Genomic DNA, 18241 nt, shown 5'->3' on the forward strand with positions numbered 1-18241 from the left:
GTGGGTGTTTCGGTATGGAACAGTCTTCCGGAAAGCACTCTGTCTTCAGTCTTCTATCTTCTGTAAGTATTGGTTCGCGGTTCCCACGAGGTTTATTTTTTATTTATTTATAAAATTACATTTGTCTTCTTTTTTTTCAATATATCGTATGTAGTAATAACTCGTATATAGTAAGTGAGTAAAATATTGAGTCCTACCACATCTGTATAGATTTTCACGTGGTAGGTCTGTTTGATATGTTTTTTTTATGAATATTGATATTTAATAATAATGAATTTTTCTCTCTCTATGCTGTATATATTCTCTCTAGGTCTATTTGATATAATTTTTTGGTGAATATTAGTCTTTAATAAAAATGAATTTCTCGCTCTAAATCCAATTTATAATAATTTAATAAGGGGGCAGGTAAAAGTTCTAACAGTAGTGTGTTATACAATAATTCCCGATCAAGTGCCAATCTTGCAAGCAAAAGTCGGGATGAGGTCAAAGCTGGGAAGAGCCAACAGATGTTAAGTTAGAAAAAAAAAATCCATCTACTTTACAATTCTTAAGTTTATTTGACCTCTTGCCATACATAGTTCTAATTTTTTTTAACCTGGTAAATTTAATCAGAGTGGTGAAATGTGGTTTTATGATTTTCTTTCAAATAATTTCAAATAAATAAACCTTTCAATGGACAGAGACCATACTAAGGCCTCGATAATATAATTACCCCACTCACTCTTATCACCTTTCTTATACAGTGGTTTAAGTAAAGTTTTCCTAAAATCATTAGGTACTTCCCCCTTTTCAAAAACCCTATTCATAATCTTCAGTAACTTATTTCTAACCTCAGAGCCACCATATTTAAGAAACTCATTTACCACACTATCAGCACCTGGAGCTTTATTGTTTTTTAATCCTTTTTAATCCGTAGGCAGAGAAATTGCCTACAGATTGTTTTGGGTACCCGGCTGACTGACCGTATTTAAAACAGTAGGCTGTACGAAAAATATGGTTGAATCCGACTTTCTAGGGCTATAATGAAATAAAGGTTGAGGTGGTTAGGGCATGTTGTGCGGATGAAGGATGACAGATTGCTGAAGATTGTCCGTTTCGGTCAACCGTCTAGGGCTAAATGGAAAGCAGGTCGTCTTCGTCTGGGATGGGAGGATGTCATAAAGAAAGATTTAAAGGAAATGGGAGCTTCCTGGGAGGGTGTAAAGAGGGACGCTTTGAATAGATTGGGATGGAGGAGGAGCGTGCGCAGCTGTTTGCCTTAGGCGGCTTGGTGTTGCAGTGAGTTGTTGGTAGTAGGCAGGTCACTTTAAGCTGTTGTTCGTTCTTCACTAGGTTGCAACTGCCGCTGCAACCATGACAAGATGAGCTTGTAAATATAGTTCCATGGTATAAAGTAATTTGCTAGTAGCTATTCATTAAGAATTTTGGATATGATATACTGAGACATTTGCAGTGTCACTGTTTTTGGTTTCTAAGATTGGTTAGACTTAATCAGAGGCTATAATGGGCGATTTGCTCGTGACTTCAGAGTAATTATTTCAGTATTTGAGACTGAAGTCTGTTTTGTTGGTGTGGCAAAGAAGGGAGTTTATTCGAATGATATTTATGGTACTTGTAAGTGTTAATTTAAGCGCCCTCCCACCCCTAATTGTGATAAGTGAGTAGAATTAGTGTTTCTGATGCCGAGGACATTCCTTTTTGAAAAAATGGAAAAAACGTCGATTAAGTTTTGGGAGAAGTATGGTGGGGATTTAGGATGGCAAAATGTGATGAATGATTAATGTGTATAATAGAATCTGAAGTATTGTTTCTCTGTTGATTTAGGAAACTTTTGTTATAAGAAAAAGGATGATTTTCGTATTAACTTGAAGCAATTAAGTCATTTTAAGGTGATACTAAACTAACCAAAGGATACTGTGTGGATGCTACTACTGCTACTACTACAACAGCTGGTACTACTAATACAGCTGCTACATCTACTTCTACAACAGCTACTACTACCACTTCCACTACCGCTACTACTACCACTATTGCTACTACTAGTCGTCGTCGCAACTAGTCCTAGTCATAGTCAAAAGCAGTGACAGTAGTAGTTGCATTAGCAGTTACTGAGATATTAATGATACGTCCTTTTGACAATATACACCCACTTAGGGTGTTTTGATTAATTCAATATTCCCCAGCTTTTCCTAATAAATTTTCTTCTATACCATTAGCCTTTTTTAGATCAAACATATTATCTTTAATAACATTGTATTATTTTTCATAAATAATATAAACATTTTACTTTTTTTAATTCAGCGGAAATGTTATCTAATTAGAGTAATGAAAGGATAGATTTTTGCCTTTACGTTCAAAAAAACAATATCCATGAAGTGTGTATTTTCGCTTATTGTATGGTGTTTAGTTCAAAACTTCTTTTCGAATAACAGTTTTTTCGGACATTGTTTTTTTGAACATAGAGACAAAAAGTTATCCTTTCATTACTCAAATTAGATAACATTCTCGCTGAATTAAAAGCATAAAGACGTTATTTTGGTAGCTGGGGTAGCTGACAAAAAAAGATGATTGTCTATCTTTGTACATTTTCTGACATTTTATATGTTTTATAAACTTCATAATTTGTACGCTATTCGCGGATATTTTTAAATAGTCAGTGCCACCAACGATAATAAAAATTTTCTCCGTATCTCATGTAAAGAAAATTCATCGCACCGAACAAATCAAGAAGACATACCTATATAAAAAACTGATTAGAACGAAGTGAAAATTAAGATGCGAATTGGGATTTAAACGTATTTTCAACGCTTCATTGTTGTGCAGATTTATCCCTGGGGTAGCTGACAAAAAAGATGATAGTCCGTTTTTGTACATTTTCTGGAACTTTATATATTTTTGAGAGAAATCGTAAATAAAGAATTGGGAATTGTAACACTTTATAATTTGTACCTGGTAAGAGGACGTTTTTAAATAGCTGTTGCCACCAATGGTAACATAAAATTTCCCCGTTCCTCATGTAAAGAAAATTCATTAAGCCAAATAAAGAAAGAAGACATACCTATATAAAGAGCTGATTAGAACAAAGTGAAAATTAAGATGCGAATTGGGATTTAAGCATATTTTCAACGCTTCATTGTTATGCGGATTTATCCTGAAGCAGCTGACAAAGCAGTCAATTGTCAGTTCAATGTCTTGACTGCCAAAACTCTGGCCTCTGGTGAATGGTTTCAAGGGGCTGAAGCACAAACTCTGAAAATTAATATTGAAATAAAGAATACAATAGTAGTTTTCAAAACATAGGAAAGACAAACAGCTAGGAAACAGGACTTAAGGTCAGCCAAACTCAGAGAAGAACTATATGCTGAAAGTGTTTAAATTCGACAGCAGTGACTGAATTGTATACTTCAGTAATATAGTATGATCTTCATCTTCATTCTGCTTTTTGATGTTTTAAATGATTTTTTGTTCTTTGTTGTTTTTTACTTGTTTTTTTTTACACTTACCTTTGTAATACTACCGGTTATTTTGGAAAGAAGCTGAACATCTAGGGATACTACCATGGCTGTAAAAATACACCATACATGCAATAAACAAAACACCAAATCATGGAATGGGCAAAAAAAAGATCAAGCAGAGAAAACTGACAATACACAACAGAATACAATACAATTCCACTAATTAAAGGAAGTAATTAAGAAAATTAGTAACAGGGAAATATGACAAAAGAGAGAATACCTACTCAACATTAGATCATGAAAAAAAAAACAATTTGAAAAAGAGCAGGGAGTATAGAATAGAAAATCCCTAAATGTCAGAAGCAGTGCTATAGCGCTGCCTTTAGTAAAGAGCGATAACACTTCAATGTATTTTTTTTCCAGAGGCACTTCATATGGAATGGGTGGTCATATAAACTTCGGAAGGAGCTAATTCGATTGCAACTCAGAAGTTCTAGTGCCCCAATTTAAGAGTCAAAAGTGATAAAAGGGCAACCAGCCCCCTCACGCCCTTTATTCCAAAATGCACCCGATCAAAGTTTTGAGATAACCAATTTGTTAAAAATAGTCCAAAGGTCAAACAACTATGGTTTCACGTTTTAGCCCTGCCTCCGGGGGGGGGGGCAGGGCTAAGAGTTATATAAGTTGCTTATTGTCAACATGTAGTTTTTATGGAAGGGGTTGTTGTCTAGACTTTGAAGGGGAATCATTAGATTGGAAATCGAAAGTTCTAGTGCCACTTTTAAGAGTCAAAAGTGGTCGGAGGGCAACCAGCCCCCAAGCCCTTTTTTCCACAAATGCATTCGATCAAAATTTTGAGATAGCCATTTTGTTCAAAATAGTGCAAAAATCAAATAACTATAACTAAGAGGCTGAAAAAAAAAAGAACCCGTGGCGAAAGAGTTATAAGTTATGCAAGTTGTCCATTTTTATCATGCCAGGGAAAAAAGCCCCCCCGCCCCCCACGCCCATCATTAACCCAAACATATTTGATCAAAATTATGACAAAGTTATTTTGTTCAGCGTAGTTGAAAAGTCTGAAAATCATTTCTTTGAAGATGACAACTCCCCCCCCCACAGCCCTCAGAGCAAGGGTTTTAAGTTATGCTATATAAGGTGTTTATAGAAAGGGTGGCCACTTAAACTTCGGAGAGGGCTTATTGGATTGGTAACCAGAAGTCCTAGTCCCTTTTTAATACTCAAGGAGGGCAGCTATCCCTCCGCCCACGTTGTATTTTCTCAAAATGTATCCAACAGAAATTTTGAGATAGCCATTTTAGTCAAAATAGTCCAAAGATCATATAACAAGGCTTTTGGGGTTGAAATAAACTCCCAGAGCTTGGGGGCGGTTATGCCCAGGGGGAATTTAAGGTTTTGATGGAAGACATGCTTGTATAAACTTTAGAGGAGGCTCATTTGGTTGAAAATTGGACGTTCTAGTTCCCTTTTAATAGACAAAAGTGATGGAGGGAAACTACCCCCCCCCCTATTACCCCACTCTTCACCAAAGGAATCTGAATAAAATCGCGATAGCCATTTTGTTCAAAATAGTCCAAAGAACATATAATTATGTCTTCAGGGTTGACATAAGCCCCCAGAGCCCTGGGGCGGTTTTAAGCTATGCCCCGAAGGCATATAGGGTTTTTATAGAATGGGCGGTCATACAGACTTCAGATTGGGCTCATTTAATTTGAAATTGGAAGTTGTAGTTCCCTTAATAATAGTTCTAGTTCCCTTTTAAGAGTCAAAAGTGATGGAGGGCAACTAGCCCCCCCCCCTGCCTATCTTTTCACCAAACATATCTGATTAAAATTTTCAGATTGAAACAAATAACAATGCTTCCAGGGATGACAAAACCCCCAGAGCCCTGGGGGAAGGGTTGTAAGTTATGCCCCGTAGGCATATAAGGTTTTTATGGAATGTGTGGTCGTAAAAACTTCAGTTGAAATTTGAAGTTGTAAAGCACTTATCATAGGCGGTGCAATAGCGCTGATTAAATAAAGAACGATATTGGCACAATGTATTGTTTATTATTATTTTTTCTAGACCAGGGCACTTCGTATCAAAGGAGTTGTCGTAGAAACTTCGAAAAGGGCTCATTCGATTGAAAATTGGAATGGCTAGTGCCCTTTTTAATAGTTGAAAGTGATTGGAAGGCAACTAACACCCCCTCCACACCCACCATTTCCTCAAACACATCCAATCAAAATTTTGAGAGATCCATATTGTTCAACGTAGTTGGTTTCCGCATAGAAATTACGTTATTGAGGAGGACACTCCACCCAAATCCCTCAGGGCAAGGGTTGTAAGTTAGACCCTGGGGGTACATAAGGTTTTTATAGAAAGCTTTGTCGTAGAAACTTCAAAAAGGGCTCATTCAATTGGAAATTCAAAGGGCTAGTACCCTTTTTAATAATCGAAAGTGACTGGAGGGCAACCAACCCCTTATCACGCCCACCTTTTCCCCAAACACATCAAATCAAAATTTTGATATTGCCATTTTGTTCAACGTAGTTGAAAGTTCTGGAAACTAGGTCTTTGAGGATAACAGCCCCCCCACAGCCCTCAGGGCAAGGGTTGTAAATTATGCCCTGGGGGCATATAAGGTTTTTATAGAAAGTTTTGTCGTAAAAACTTCAAAAAGGACTCTTTTGATTGGAAATTGAATTGGCTAGTGTCTTGTATAATAGTCGAAAGTGACTGGAAGGCAACTAACGCCCCTTCCACGCCCACCATTTCCCCAAACACATTCAACCAAAATTTTGAGATAGCCATTTTATTCAACGTAGTTGAAAGTTCTGGAACTTATATCTTTGAGTATGACACTCCCCCCTCAGTCTTCAGGGCAAGGGTTATAAGCTATGTCCTGGGGGCAGATAAGGTTTTTACTGAAAGCTTTGTCGTAGAAACTTGAAAAAGTGCTCATTCGATTGGAAATTCGAAGGGCTAGTGCCCTTTTTAATAGTCAAAATTGATTGGAGGGCAACTAACCCCCCTCTCACACCCACCTTTTCCCCAAACACATCCAATCAAAATTTGGAGATAGCCATTTTTTTCAACGTAGTTGAAAGTTCTGGATATTATGTCTTTGCGGATGACAACCCCGCCCCCCCCCCCCCCCCCAGGGCAAGGGTTGTAAGTTATGCCCTGGGGGAAAATAAGGTTTTGATAGAGAGCGTTGTAATAGAAACTTGGAAAACTTCGAAACTTTGAAGGGCTACTGCCCTTTTTAATAGTCGAAAGTGATTAGACGAGAACTAACACCCCTCCCACGCTCACCATATCCCCAAAAACATCCAATAAAAATTTTGAGATAACCCTTTTGTTCAACGTAGTTGAAAAGTCCGGAAATTATGTCTTTGAGGATGACACTCCCCCCAGAGCCCTCAGCACAAGGGTTTTAAGTTATGCCCTGGGGGCATATAAGGTTTTATAGAAACCGTTGTCGTAGAAACTTCAAGAAGGGCTCATTTGATTGGAAATTGAAAGGGCTAGTGCCCTATTTAATAGTCGAAAAAGACTGGAAGGCAACTATTTTACTGGAATTTCTTTTTTTTAATGTTTTCACTTTTATAACTTTAAGAAATCAAAAATTAATTAATATTTTAAGGAATAAATATCAGCATATGTATATTAAACTGACAATACACATTTTTTTCTGTAAATTCATTTGAGATTTTTTCAGTAAAGTATATATTATATTCTGGCTTTTAGAAAGCATAGGGTTTAGAACCCAACTCGGATTTATTTCTGCTCGTTTTGAGTTTGACTTATTTAAAATTTCTGTTTGTTTTGGGTTTCATTTATTTATTGATACTGATTTTTGGTTGTTGTATGCTTGGTAGATTATTTGATTCTATTTTTGTTCATTTTTGGTTTAATGGAGTTCTTTACCTTTTTTTTGAAAAACTTACTTTGTGCAAATAGTTTTCTTGATTAATTCAGAGTCAAAAGTGATTTGAAAGCAACCCCCCCCCCACTCGACGCCCATCATTTTTCCAAAACACATTCAATAAAAATTTTGAGATAGCAACTTTGTTCAGCGTAGTTGAAGGGTACGAAAACTATGACTTTGAGGATGATAAGCCCCCACAGCCCTCAGGGCAAGGTTTGTAAGTTCTACCCTGGGGGCATATAAGATTTTTATAGAAAGGTAGGTCGTAAATACTTCAAAGGGGGCGCATTGGATTGGTAATAAGAAGTTCTAGTCCCTTTTTTAACAGTCAAGGTGATCAAAGGGCAGCTACCCCCCCCCCCACACGTCATGTTTTACCGAAATGCATCCAGTAGAAATTTTGGGATAGCCATTTTTTCCAAACTAGTCCAAACATCATATAAAAAAGGCTTTTGGGGCTGATACAAACCACCAGAGCCTGAAGGCTGGGTTGTAAGTTACGCCTCGGGGGCTGGTTTTATGGAAGGGATGGTTGTTTAAACTTTAGAGGTGGCTCATTTGGTTAAAAATTGAAAGTTCTAGTTCTTTTCAATGAGTCAAAGTGATGAAGGTCAACTAACCCCCCTACCAAATACCCCTCTTTTCATCGAAAGCATCTGATTCAAACTGTGAGATAGCCATTTTGTTCAAAATAGTCAAAAGAACATATAACAAAACAATCAACGGATGACACAACCCCTTAGTGTCCTGGAGCAAGGGCTGTAAGTAATACCCTGGGGTCATATAAAGTTTTAATGGAATGGATGGTCGTATAAACTTCAGATGGGGCTAATTTGATTTGAAATTTGAAGCTATAGTGTCTTTTTTAAGAGTCAAAGTGATTTTTGAGCAATCAGCTCACCACCTCCTTACGGGCTTACAAGCAATATTTTTGGAACTGCTTATCGTATCAAAAGGAAATTTCAGGGATACCATGAATGGGACGCTCAGTTGACCAAAAGGCAAAATGTGTCTGCTAATACTGCTGTTACTACTATTAATAATAATATACTATTACTGCTGCTATTTCTCCTACTACTGCCACTACTACTTTGATGGTTGTACAATTAAGGCTACGCGTATCAAGGTGGAAATTTGTCAGAACATTGAGGGGAAATTTACTACTACTACAAATGCCACTGCTTCTACAACTACTCACAACTACTACTGCTACCGCCACTATTACTAAAACTGCTACTTTTGTAACGAGCACTACTGAGGCTGAAGATATTAAAATAAACTTATGGGGAAACGTTGAGGGGAAAGTTGAACTATATCGAAGCATACTGTGTGCGCATAAATTCCTGATACGGGCGTATCAGCAATATTTTTGGAACGGCTTACCGTATCAAAAGGAATCTTAAGGGGTATCATGAGTAGGATGTTCAGTTGACCAAAAGGCAAAATGTACCTGCTACTACTGCTGCTACTGCTGTTCCTACTACAAATAATAATACAATATTACTTCTAATACTGCTCTCTACTACAAGGACGGCAGTACAATCAAGGCTACGCGTATGAGGGCGGAAATTTGACAGAATATTGAGGGAAAATTTGAACTAAATCAAAACACATATGTACATGCAGATTGTCAAAAGGGTGTATCTCAAGAATAGATTGAATATTAAGTTAGATCTTTCAGAAAACACTTAAAGGGGAAGATTAATTGTTAAAAAAGCATTATACGCATGTCAATACTAATACTACTACCACTACTACATTTACTACTACTACTACTACAATTACTTCTACTACTAAACTACTCCAACTACTACTTCAACTGCAACACCTTGGAAGGCTTAGAGTATTATGGTGAACAGGGCGTCAAAAATGGGTCAAAAGCGTACAACAGCAATATTTTTCAAGGTTAAACTACCCGGGCATCATAAAAGGGATGTTCAACTGACCAAAAGGCAAGATATACATGCTACTACGGCTATAAATTCTGCTACTACTACGGTCACTAATACTACTAATTAAACACTACCACCGCAACTACTGTGATACTAGTACTATCAATGCTAAGTCTATGAAGGTAAAATTAAAAAAAAAATTGATGGCAAATTTGAACTAAGAGAGGACACTATGTGCATTTAGCACACTATGTGCATTTAGATTGTCAAAAGGGCGTATCTCAAGAATGGATTTGGGTATTAAGTTGGAACTTTAGAGCAATGCTTAAAGGGGAAGATCAATTGACTAAAAGGCAATGTGTGCACACTGCTACTAATATTACTACCATTGCTACATTTATTAGTTCTACTACTACTATTACTATTGCTCCAACTATTACTTTTTTTGCAACTACTTCTAAGGCTAAGAGCATTCAGGTGAAAATTTCAAGAGGAATATGAATATACAAGTTATCAAAAAGACATATCGACAATGTCAGAGCAATGCCGAATTGTATTAAGTTGAGTACTAATATAACTGCAGGGACTGCAATGACAACTATCCCTAAGAATATTAAGGTGAAATTACATTTGTGTGTGAAACTAAAACTTACAAGGCATGTTGAACTAACCAAAATACAACATTTGAATCATAAAACTACTGCTTCCACTCCTACAACTACTACCACTGCTGCTATTATTATTGCTCCTACTACTACTACTGCTACTAAAGCTAAGACTACTACCATTAATTCTACAGCTACTACTACTGCTGTTATTACTTTAACTGCTGGTACTACTACTACTGCTACTGAAGCTAAGGGTATTAAGCCGAAAATTTTGAGCAATATTGAAACTGTACTGAGCTAAATCAAAACATACTATGGCCACATATGTTGTACAGAGCACGTATTAGAAATGCTTCAGGAACGGTCGGTGGTTTTAAGTAGAAACTTTCCTCGTGTGTTAAAAGAGATGATGAAAATAAACAAAAGGTGTTATGTGCGTGCTGCTACTAATGCTACTACTGCTACTACAACCATTGCTATTACACAAGCTAAGGGTATTAAGGTAAAGCTTTCAGAAATATCTAGGCAGATGTTGAACTAAATCGAAACGAACTATGATTATGTAGATAGTCAAAGAGCGACAGAGCAATGTCACAATAACGGCTGACATTATTAAGTTAGACCTTTCGGGGTAAGTTGTGACGGATTTTGAACTACCCAGAAGACACTGAGTATATACATTAAATACTGATTCTACGGTTACTGTAAATAGCAACTCAGCCGTCCTCCTTAGGTCATAATTTTCCAAACACTTCCAATCCAAATTTTAAGATAGCCAATTTGTTCAGTATAGCTCAACGGTCTAGTAACTATATGTCTAGGATTATTATAAAAAGAAAGAAACGATCAAAAATGGGGTTTTAAGGCCAAACGAAATACTGAAAACACACACAAAGCGAATATTTCAAGAGGGCAACCACCTCTCTTCTTCAGCACGAATAAAAAAAATATATTCATTGAAATTGCCAAAAAAGAGAAATAAAAAACCAAAAGCAAACGCAGAAATCTAATGTGAAAACAAACAATAAAAACCAAAAATTAAAAGATTAATAAAATTCAATAAAAGACAAAATTAGAAGAATTAAAACCAAATATCTAATAAGTTAGGTATTTGGTTTTAATTATTTTAATTTTGGTTTTTATTGAATTTTATTAATCTTTTACTTTTTAGTTTTTATTGGTTTTGTTTTTTCACATTGACTTTCCGCGTTTGCTTTTGGTTTTTCCTTTGTCTTTTCTGGCAATGTCCTTGAATATATTTTATTTTTCGCGCCTAAGAAGAGATGCGGTTGCACTCTCGAAATATTCGCTTTGGGTGTTTTTTTCAGTATTTTCGTTTGGCCTTAAAAACACCAATTTTAATCGTTTCTTTCTTTAAACTATGGCAGGCCAATGTAGTTTAAAAAATCATCTTCTAGGGTTATTAGGTAGGTCAACCCCCACTGTTATGTAATTTGCCCATTATGCTTGGAAACTAAATCTTGCTTTAAAATTGAATCAAAACGTACTGTGTGTATCCTGGTTCCCAATAAGGCATCTCAGCAAAAACGACTGAGGGTATTAAGTTCAAACTCCCGGGGCTACTTCTATAACTACTTTTGCTCTTAAAATTTAGCTAAATCAAAAGAGTGTAAGTGTATCCAGGCTGTCAAAGAGCAAAGATATAATTCTTTGCGAAAGGTATTAAATTTTATTAATCAGGTCCACTAGAGGATGTAGGCTATATGAGTAAATTAAACACTAGTATTTGTGTCAAGCTTCTTCAGCATACAAATATATCACCTCCAAACTATAAATTCTTGAAGAAAAACCAGAAAATTTCAAACTATTATTTTATTTTTCCCTGAAAAAGACTATCAAACAGTTCGGGGTAACGAACTGTAAGTAAGGAGCGACCCGGCTCAATAGTAACCGAAGTTCTAAAAAACGGAATTTTGAAACCAATAGATGCATCAAAAGAATCAGATTTTTATGCTGATTCCAAATATAGAAGTTTCAAATATTTACTTTTTTAAAAACTTTTTACTCAAAATAAGTTTTTAAAAAAAAAAGTAAAGATCTCCATTAAACCAAAAATGAGCAAAAATGGAATAAATAATAATTTATTTATAACCCACTGCACAAACAATATGAAAAATAGTGGAATAAAGAGAAAAAGGAAATAAAAAATAAACACACAGCCCATAAAGTATAGATAGACAAATAAAAAGGAAAATCAGCGAAACGAACGAATGAGACCATGGTGAGGAGACAGTAAAATAATCTGCGAAGCATAAAGCTACCACAAATCGGCATCGATAAATAAATGAAACCCAAAACGAACAGGAATTACAATAAATAACCGAGTCATACTCAAAACGAGCAGAAATTAACATGAGTAGGGCTCAAAATCCCTATGCTTTCTAAAAGCCAGAACATAATTTGCCCTTTACCGAAATAAAATACAAATGAATGTGCATTTTCAGTTTAACATACATACGCTGACATTTATTCCATGAAATCTTAATCAATTTTTGATTTATTGAAGTTATAAAAGTGAAAAATTTAGAAAAAAATTCATTAAAGTGCAAATTATGTTCTGGCTTTTAGAAAGCATAGGTGTTTTGAGCCCTACTTGTTAATTTCTGCTCGTTTTGAATTTGACTCGGTTATTTATTGTAATTTCTTAACTACGTTAGAAAAAGGGGGAATATTCAATCCTAGGTGTATTCGAAAAGGCTAAGGGTGTTAAGGCGAAACTTCGGAAATGCTGAGGGGCGTGTTAAACTAAATAAAAAGATACTATGTGCATCCAGTTTATCAAGAAGGGGGATCTGTAACATCTTGAGAACGGCTGAGGGCATTAAGTTTAAACTTTCAGAGCATGTTGAGGGGGATGTCTAAAAGTGGAAATTACAAAATTACCAAAAAATTACCATTAAAATTAAATTTTGAATTGCCGAGTCTCCAAGAATTAATGAATTATTCGTTTTCTTTTCATTGGTTCTTTCCAATATTCTTGATTATTATAGTGATTTCATATTTATTTGTCACTGATCTTCTGAAAAATAAAAGTATAGTGTTCAAGGTACATATAGTTTTCAATAAACGCAAATGAAAAAATATTATTTAAACTTTTGCAGTTAGGGAAGGGGGAAAAGGGTAGTAGCCAAACAAGTGTTTGTAGTAATTTCTGTTCACTTTAAGTTTGACTTGAATATTAAATTTAATTTTTACTGCTTTTAAGATTCATTTATTCATCTATATTAGTGCCTGCTATCTCTAGGTTTGCTATGACCATTTATTTTAATTTTTTTTCGTTTTAATTTATTTTAATTTTTTTCGGGTTGTCATTTGTTCTTGACTAATCACCTTTCTCATCCCTCACTCTTTACGCTAGAATCTTAGAAAATCTTCAAAATACTTTTCATTCAAATTCAACGGCCTGTGTCGTTCTTAGAGAATCGGGACGAAAATTCAAAGTTTACCGTAAAGAACGAGGGATAAGAAAGGGGCGGCCCCCTTCCCACACATACAGAATGATTTTAGTTCGCTGTTATTCTAATTGTAAAAAATGTTTTTATTCTAATTAAACGGTCCCTTGTTTTTCAGAGGTCAATCTTAAATAATCGGAACATAAGGCAAACTTTAGCGTAAAGAGTGAGATACTGAGGAGGGAGCAACCCCCCTCATTTCGCAATAATTTCTGTTCTTTTTTAGTTTTAATCTTGCTCCTTACTTTCAAAACATGTTTTTTAAAGACCACTTTTTAGATCATTCCAGGAAGTTCCACTCTCCTAAAAACTTTCTCGCCCACAGAAAATTCTCCCTTTGGAAAATCCCCCCTACAAAATTTCCCGTATATTTTTCAAAAACAAATGCTATGGGCAAGGCAAAAACAAAGGGCAAACTGCATAAAATACAGCCCTTTCAGTAGGGGGCTGTGGGGTGTCATTTCATCCCCAGAGGGATAGTTATTATACCATTAAACTATGCTTAATCAAATGGCTATCTAAAAATTTTGACCCCCAAAAAAAGTGAAATTATTTTTGCAAAAAAAAAAAATCCACATTCTTCTAGATGGGAGCTGGAAAAATCTATAGCAGAGTTTTGTTATATGCTGAATCTGATGGTGTGATTTTCATTAAGATCGCTTGACCTTTTGGGGGTGTCTCCCCTCTCTTTCAAAAATTAAGCGAACTTTCGCAGGCTCGTAGCTTATATAAGTAACATTAAATTTAAAAACTGAACATATTTGAAATCAGCATAAGAATCCAATTCGTTTGTGTATTGATTGATGCAAAATTTTCCTTTTCCGAGTTTCAGTTAATGTTGGGCCTCTCTTTACTTACAATATATTTCTTTATTTTATCTCTTTATTTTCAACACTTCTCTCAGTAATGTGGGTCTTTCGTTACCACGAACTGTTTGAAAAATCTGTTTAAAGTCTGGTTAATAACTATTAATAAAAAATCTGTTAATAAATCTCTAAAACATACTTAACCGATTCAAAGTATAAAACAATTTTGTTCTTAAAGATCTTCTAGCGGTTGTTTTCTTTCTAACAATAACAACTATTTGCTGCCAAATTATCACATAAATAGTGTCTCAGTACATCAAGCTCCTCTTTTTGAAACTATTATATTTGATGCTAGAAAGTATTTCTAGCAGTTTGGATTGAAACACAAATTTTCCGAAGCCAAAACCGCAAGCTTAAACTGTCAGTTTTCTTCCGTATACCGGTACATTGTTTCACCCACAGACTAGGAAACTGAAACGTCAAAACATCCAAACATTCAACATTCAAAATATTCAAATTCTAGAAAACCCACCAACACCATCTAATTTTACCTAGCAACATTCGAGGCTACTGAAAAAACTTAAATAAAACTACAGTATTTATTGTAATTGGCTGAGTTTTCTTTAATAAACTTAGCCTGATATCTAAAAAAACGATAGGAGGGATTAAACCTGAACACCCAAGATCAGCACACACGCTCTCATCCACTTTGCTATCTTAAGGTATTTCTACGTCAGTTTTGCCTGAGACTTTGCTCATTTTCTTTTCATGGAATATTAGTAATAGTTAATGTAATATGCAAAATTTCAATGGTAAATTTCACGGAAAAATTCAATGGTCGATTGAAAAGGAAACGGTTCTTTAAGATTGTAGACGACAGCAAGTCAAAAGTAATCAGATGAAATTCCAGTTCTGGGGTAGATATTTTCTACCTCAGAATGGTTAAAAGCAACGTTTGTAGTACTTCATTCACAGGGTCAGTTTGAAAGCCAACCAGCTTGGTCTCAAAATAAACACAGGAAAGACAAAACCCTGGCAACGTCCAATTCCCCCCTACATATCACATGTGCTGGTGAGGATATTGAACAAATTAAGTATTTGGGCAGCATCATATAGAATACTGGATCTAACACAACATACGTCATAACTAGAATAGGTCAAGCTAACGCAGCCTTCAATCGACTGAAAAGAATCTGGAAATCCAAGAACTATTCAAATGGCCTGAAGCTGCGCTTACTCAACAGTAACGTTTTACCAGTCCTCCTGTGTACCGCTGAGACTTGGCACTTAAACATTCAACAAGAGAAGAAGATTCTTGCTTTTGAAAACAATTGCCTGAGGAGGATTCTGAAAATACATTGGTCGGAAAGGGTCTCAAACGATACCATTCGGAGAAGCACCAATCAACCCCTAATAACCGATACCATCAGATCCCGTAGATGGAGGTATCTCGGACATGTTTTAAGAATGAAAAACAATTGAATCCCAAAGTCTACACTTGAGTAGTAGCCAGTTAGAAGCTGGGAGCGAGGAAGACCTCGAAAAACGTTGAGGCGAACCTACAACAGTGACCTATGTCGTCTGAAGGCCTCTCCCCAACCAGATTGGGAAGTTGTTTATATTCATTTTTGTTACGTTTTTTACCAGTCGGACAAAAATTTCAAGAGGATCACCCCCCCCTCCCGGATACCAGCCTGGCTAAAAGAATAGAATTTAAGTCACTTAATTTGCTTCCGATAAAGTAGTGTTCTGAACCCAAATTTAATGTCGAATTCCCTAAATGAACATTGTAGAAAAACGAAGAGAAGAACAAGGAAACAAAAATTAAATTTTGCCTCTACATTTCGAAAAAAATAGAGACTATGTCATCTTTTTTCCTTAATGATTCCAAAAAGTGGTTGCAGTCTCTATTTTATGAAATTTATCAAGGAAATTGGTTTGCTGATCGAACAAGATTACAGCTAAAATCGCAGAATTTGAGTCACTTATTTTCCTTCTCTTAAAGCACTGTTCAGAACTTGGTCCATGGAATTCCCCAAATGAACATCGTAGAAAAACAAAGAGAAGAACAAAGAAACAGAAATTAAATTTTTTGTCCACATTTGGAACAAAATAGAGACAATTTCATCTTTTTTCTCATCATCTAGGTTTCCTTAATAATTCCAAAAAGCCGTTGCATTCATCCCTAGCAGTAAAAACTGGAAAAGACGAGGCCGTTAAGTTAGTGTAATAAAGAATATAACAGTCAGTTCAACATAGGACAAGGGATAAGCCCCTCTTTAGAGAAAGCTTCTTATTTCATGACACACTAGCTTATACAACAAATTTCACACAAATTGTTTCTGGCTTAATGCTTAAGCAGCAGTGGACTAATTTGAAAAATGTGTCAAACACAGAAAAGGAAACAAACCTTATTTTTCCAGTGGACAACAAAAATTTATTAAATTAGGGACGCAACATATATAAGAAAATCTGCTGGTTATTTTTCAGACAGAAAAGATGTAATCATAAAAATGAACAATTGTGGTGTCAGATTTTCCTGGACAGCTTTCAAAGAACTAAACACGTTATGTACTGTTTTTCAGTTATTAGTAATGTGCAGCATTCACGGTAATCAAACAGTTTATATACATTGGTGACACCTGAATAAATCACAATATGTCTTTCTTTCAACGTTATGTACTGTTTTTCAGTTATAAGTAATAACACGTTATGTACTGTTTTTCAGTTATAAGTAATAACACGTTATGTACTGTTTTTCAGTTATTAGTAATGTGCAGCATTCACGGTAATCAAACAGTTTATATACATTGGTGACACCTGAATAAATCACAATATGTCTTTCTTTCAACGTTATGTACTGTTTTTCAGTTATAAGTAATAACACGTTATGTACTGTTTTTCAGTTATAAGTAATGTGCAGCATTCACGGTAATCAAACAGTTTATATACATTGGTGACACCTGAATAAATCACAATATGTCTTTCTTTCAACGTTATGTACTGTTTTTCAGTTATAAGTAATAACACGTTATGTACTGTTTTTCAGTTATAAGTAATGTGCAGCATTCACGGTAATCAAACAGTTTATATACATTGGTGACACCTGAATAAATCACAATATGTCTTTCTTTCAACGTTATGTAGTGTTTTTCAGTTATAAGTAATAACACGATATGTACTGTTTTTCAGTTATAAGTAATGTGCAGCATTCACGGTAATCAAACAGTTTATATACATTGGTGACACCTGAATAAATCACAATATGTCTTTCTTTTAACTTGTTAATTTAAAAAACTGTTTCCACAAGACAAGTTATTCAAAGAAAAGGTAAGAACTCCATTAAACCAAGACTGAGCAAAAATAAAGTCAAACAATCTTCCAAGAGTAAAACTACCACAAATCACTATCAATAAAAAAATAAACTCAAAACGAACATAAATTACAATAAACAGTCGATTCAAACTCAAAATGAGCAAAAATTACCATGAGTAGGGCTGATAACCCGTGTGCCCTCTCAAGACCAGAACACAATTTGCGTTTTACTGAAAAAAAAATTGACTGTGGATTGTCACTTAAATTGACATATACTGACATTTCTTCGTTAAGGTCTTGACAATTTTTCATTTATGAAAGATAGAAAGGTCAAAACATTTCAAACGTATTTTGTTTTCAGTTAAGCGTGAATTGCCTTCTAGTCTTGAAAGGGCCCTTGCCCTGAGGGCTGTGGGGGGTTGTCATCCTCAAAGACATAATCTTCAGACCTTTCAATTATGTTGAAAAATGGCTATCTCAAAATTTTTATCGGATGTCTTTGGGGAAATGGAGGGCGTGGGAAGGGGGTTAGTTGCCCTCCAATCACTTTCGACTATTAAAAAGAGCACTCGCCCTTTCAATTTCCAATAGAATGAGCCTTTTTCAAAGTTTCTACGACAATAAATAGCCGTCTCAAAATTGCTAACAGATGTATTTTGGGTGTATATACGAGGTGCGGGGGGGGGAGTATCCACCCTCCTATCACTCTCAGTCTCTGCGGGGGGTGGGTTGCCCTCCAGTCACTTTTGACTAATAAG

The 18241-nt window shown here is 35.5% G+C and overlaps 1 protein-coding gene across 1 annotated transcript in view; it reads right to left on the reverse strand.

Annotated features, from left to right (window-relative positions):
- Nucleotides 1-18241, reverse strand: part of Nf1 (neurofibromin 1) — a 350626-nt gene that overhangs the window by 204002 nt on the left and 128383 nt on the right. The window contains 1 exon segment of the mRNA XM_089097671.1: nt 3059-3249. Within this exon segment, the coding sequence (XP_088953797.1) occupies nt 3059-3249 (191 nt within the window).

The sequence above is a fragment of the Artemia sp. Qi Xiang Cuo genome, chromosome 12 (genome assembly GCF_049724085.1).
Source record: "Artemia sp. Qi Xiang Cuo chromosome 12, ASM4972408v1, whole genome shotgun sequence".
In the NCBI taxonomy this organism is placed as follows: Eukaryota; Metazoa; Arthropoda; class Branchiopoda; order Anostraca; family Artemiidae; genus Artemia; species Artemia sp. Qi Xiang Cuo.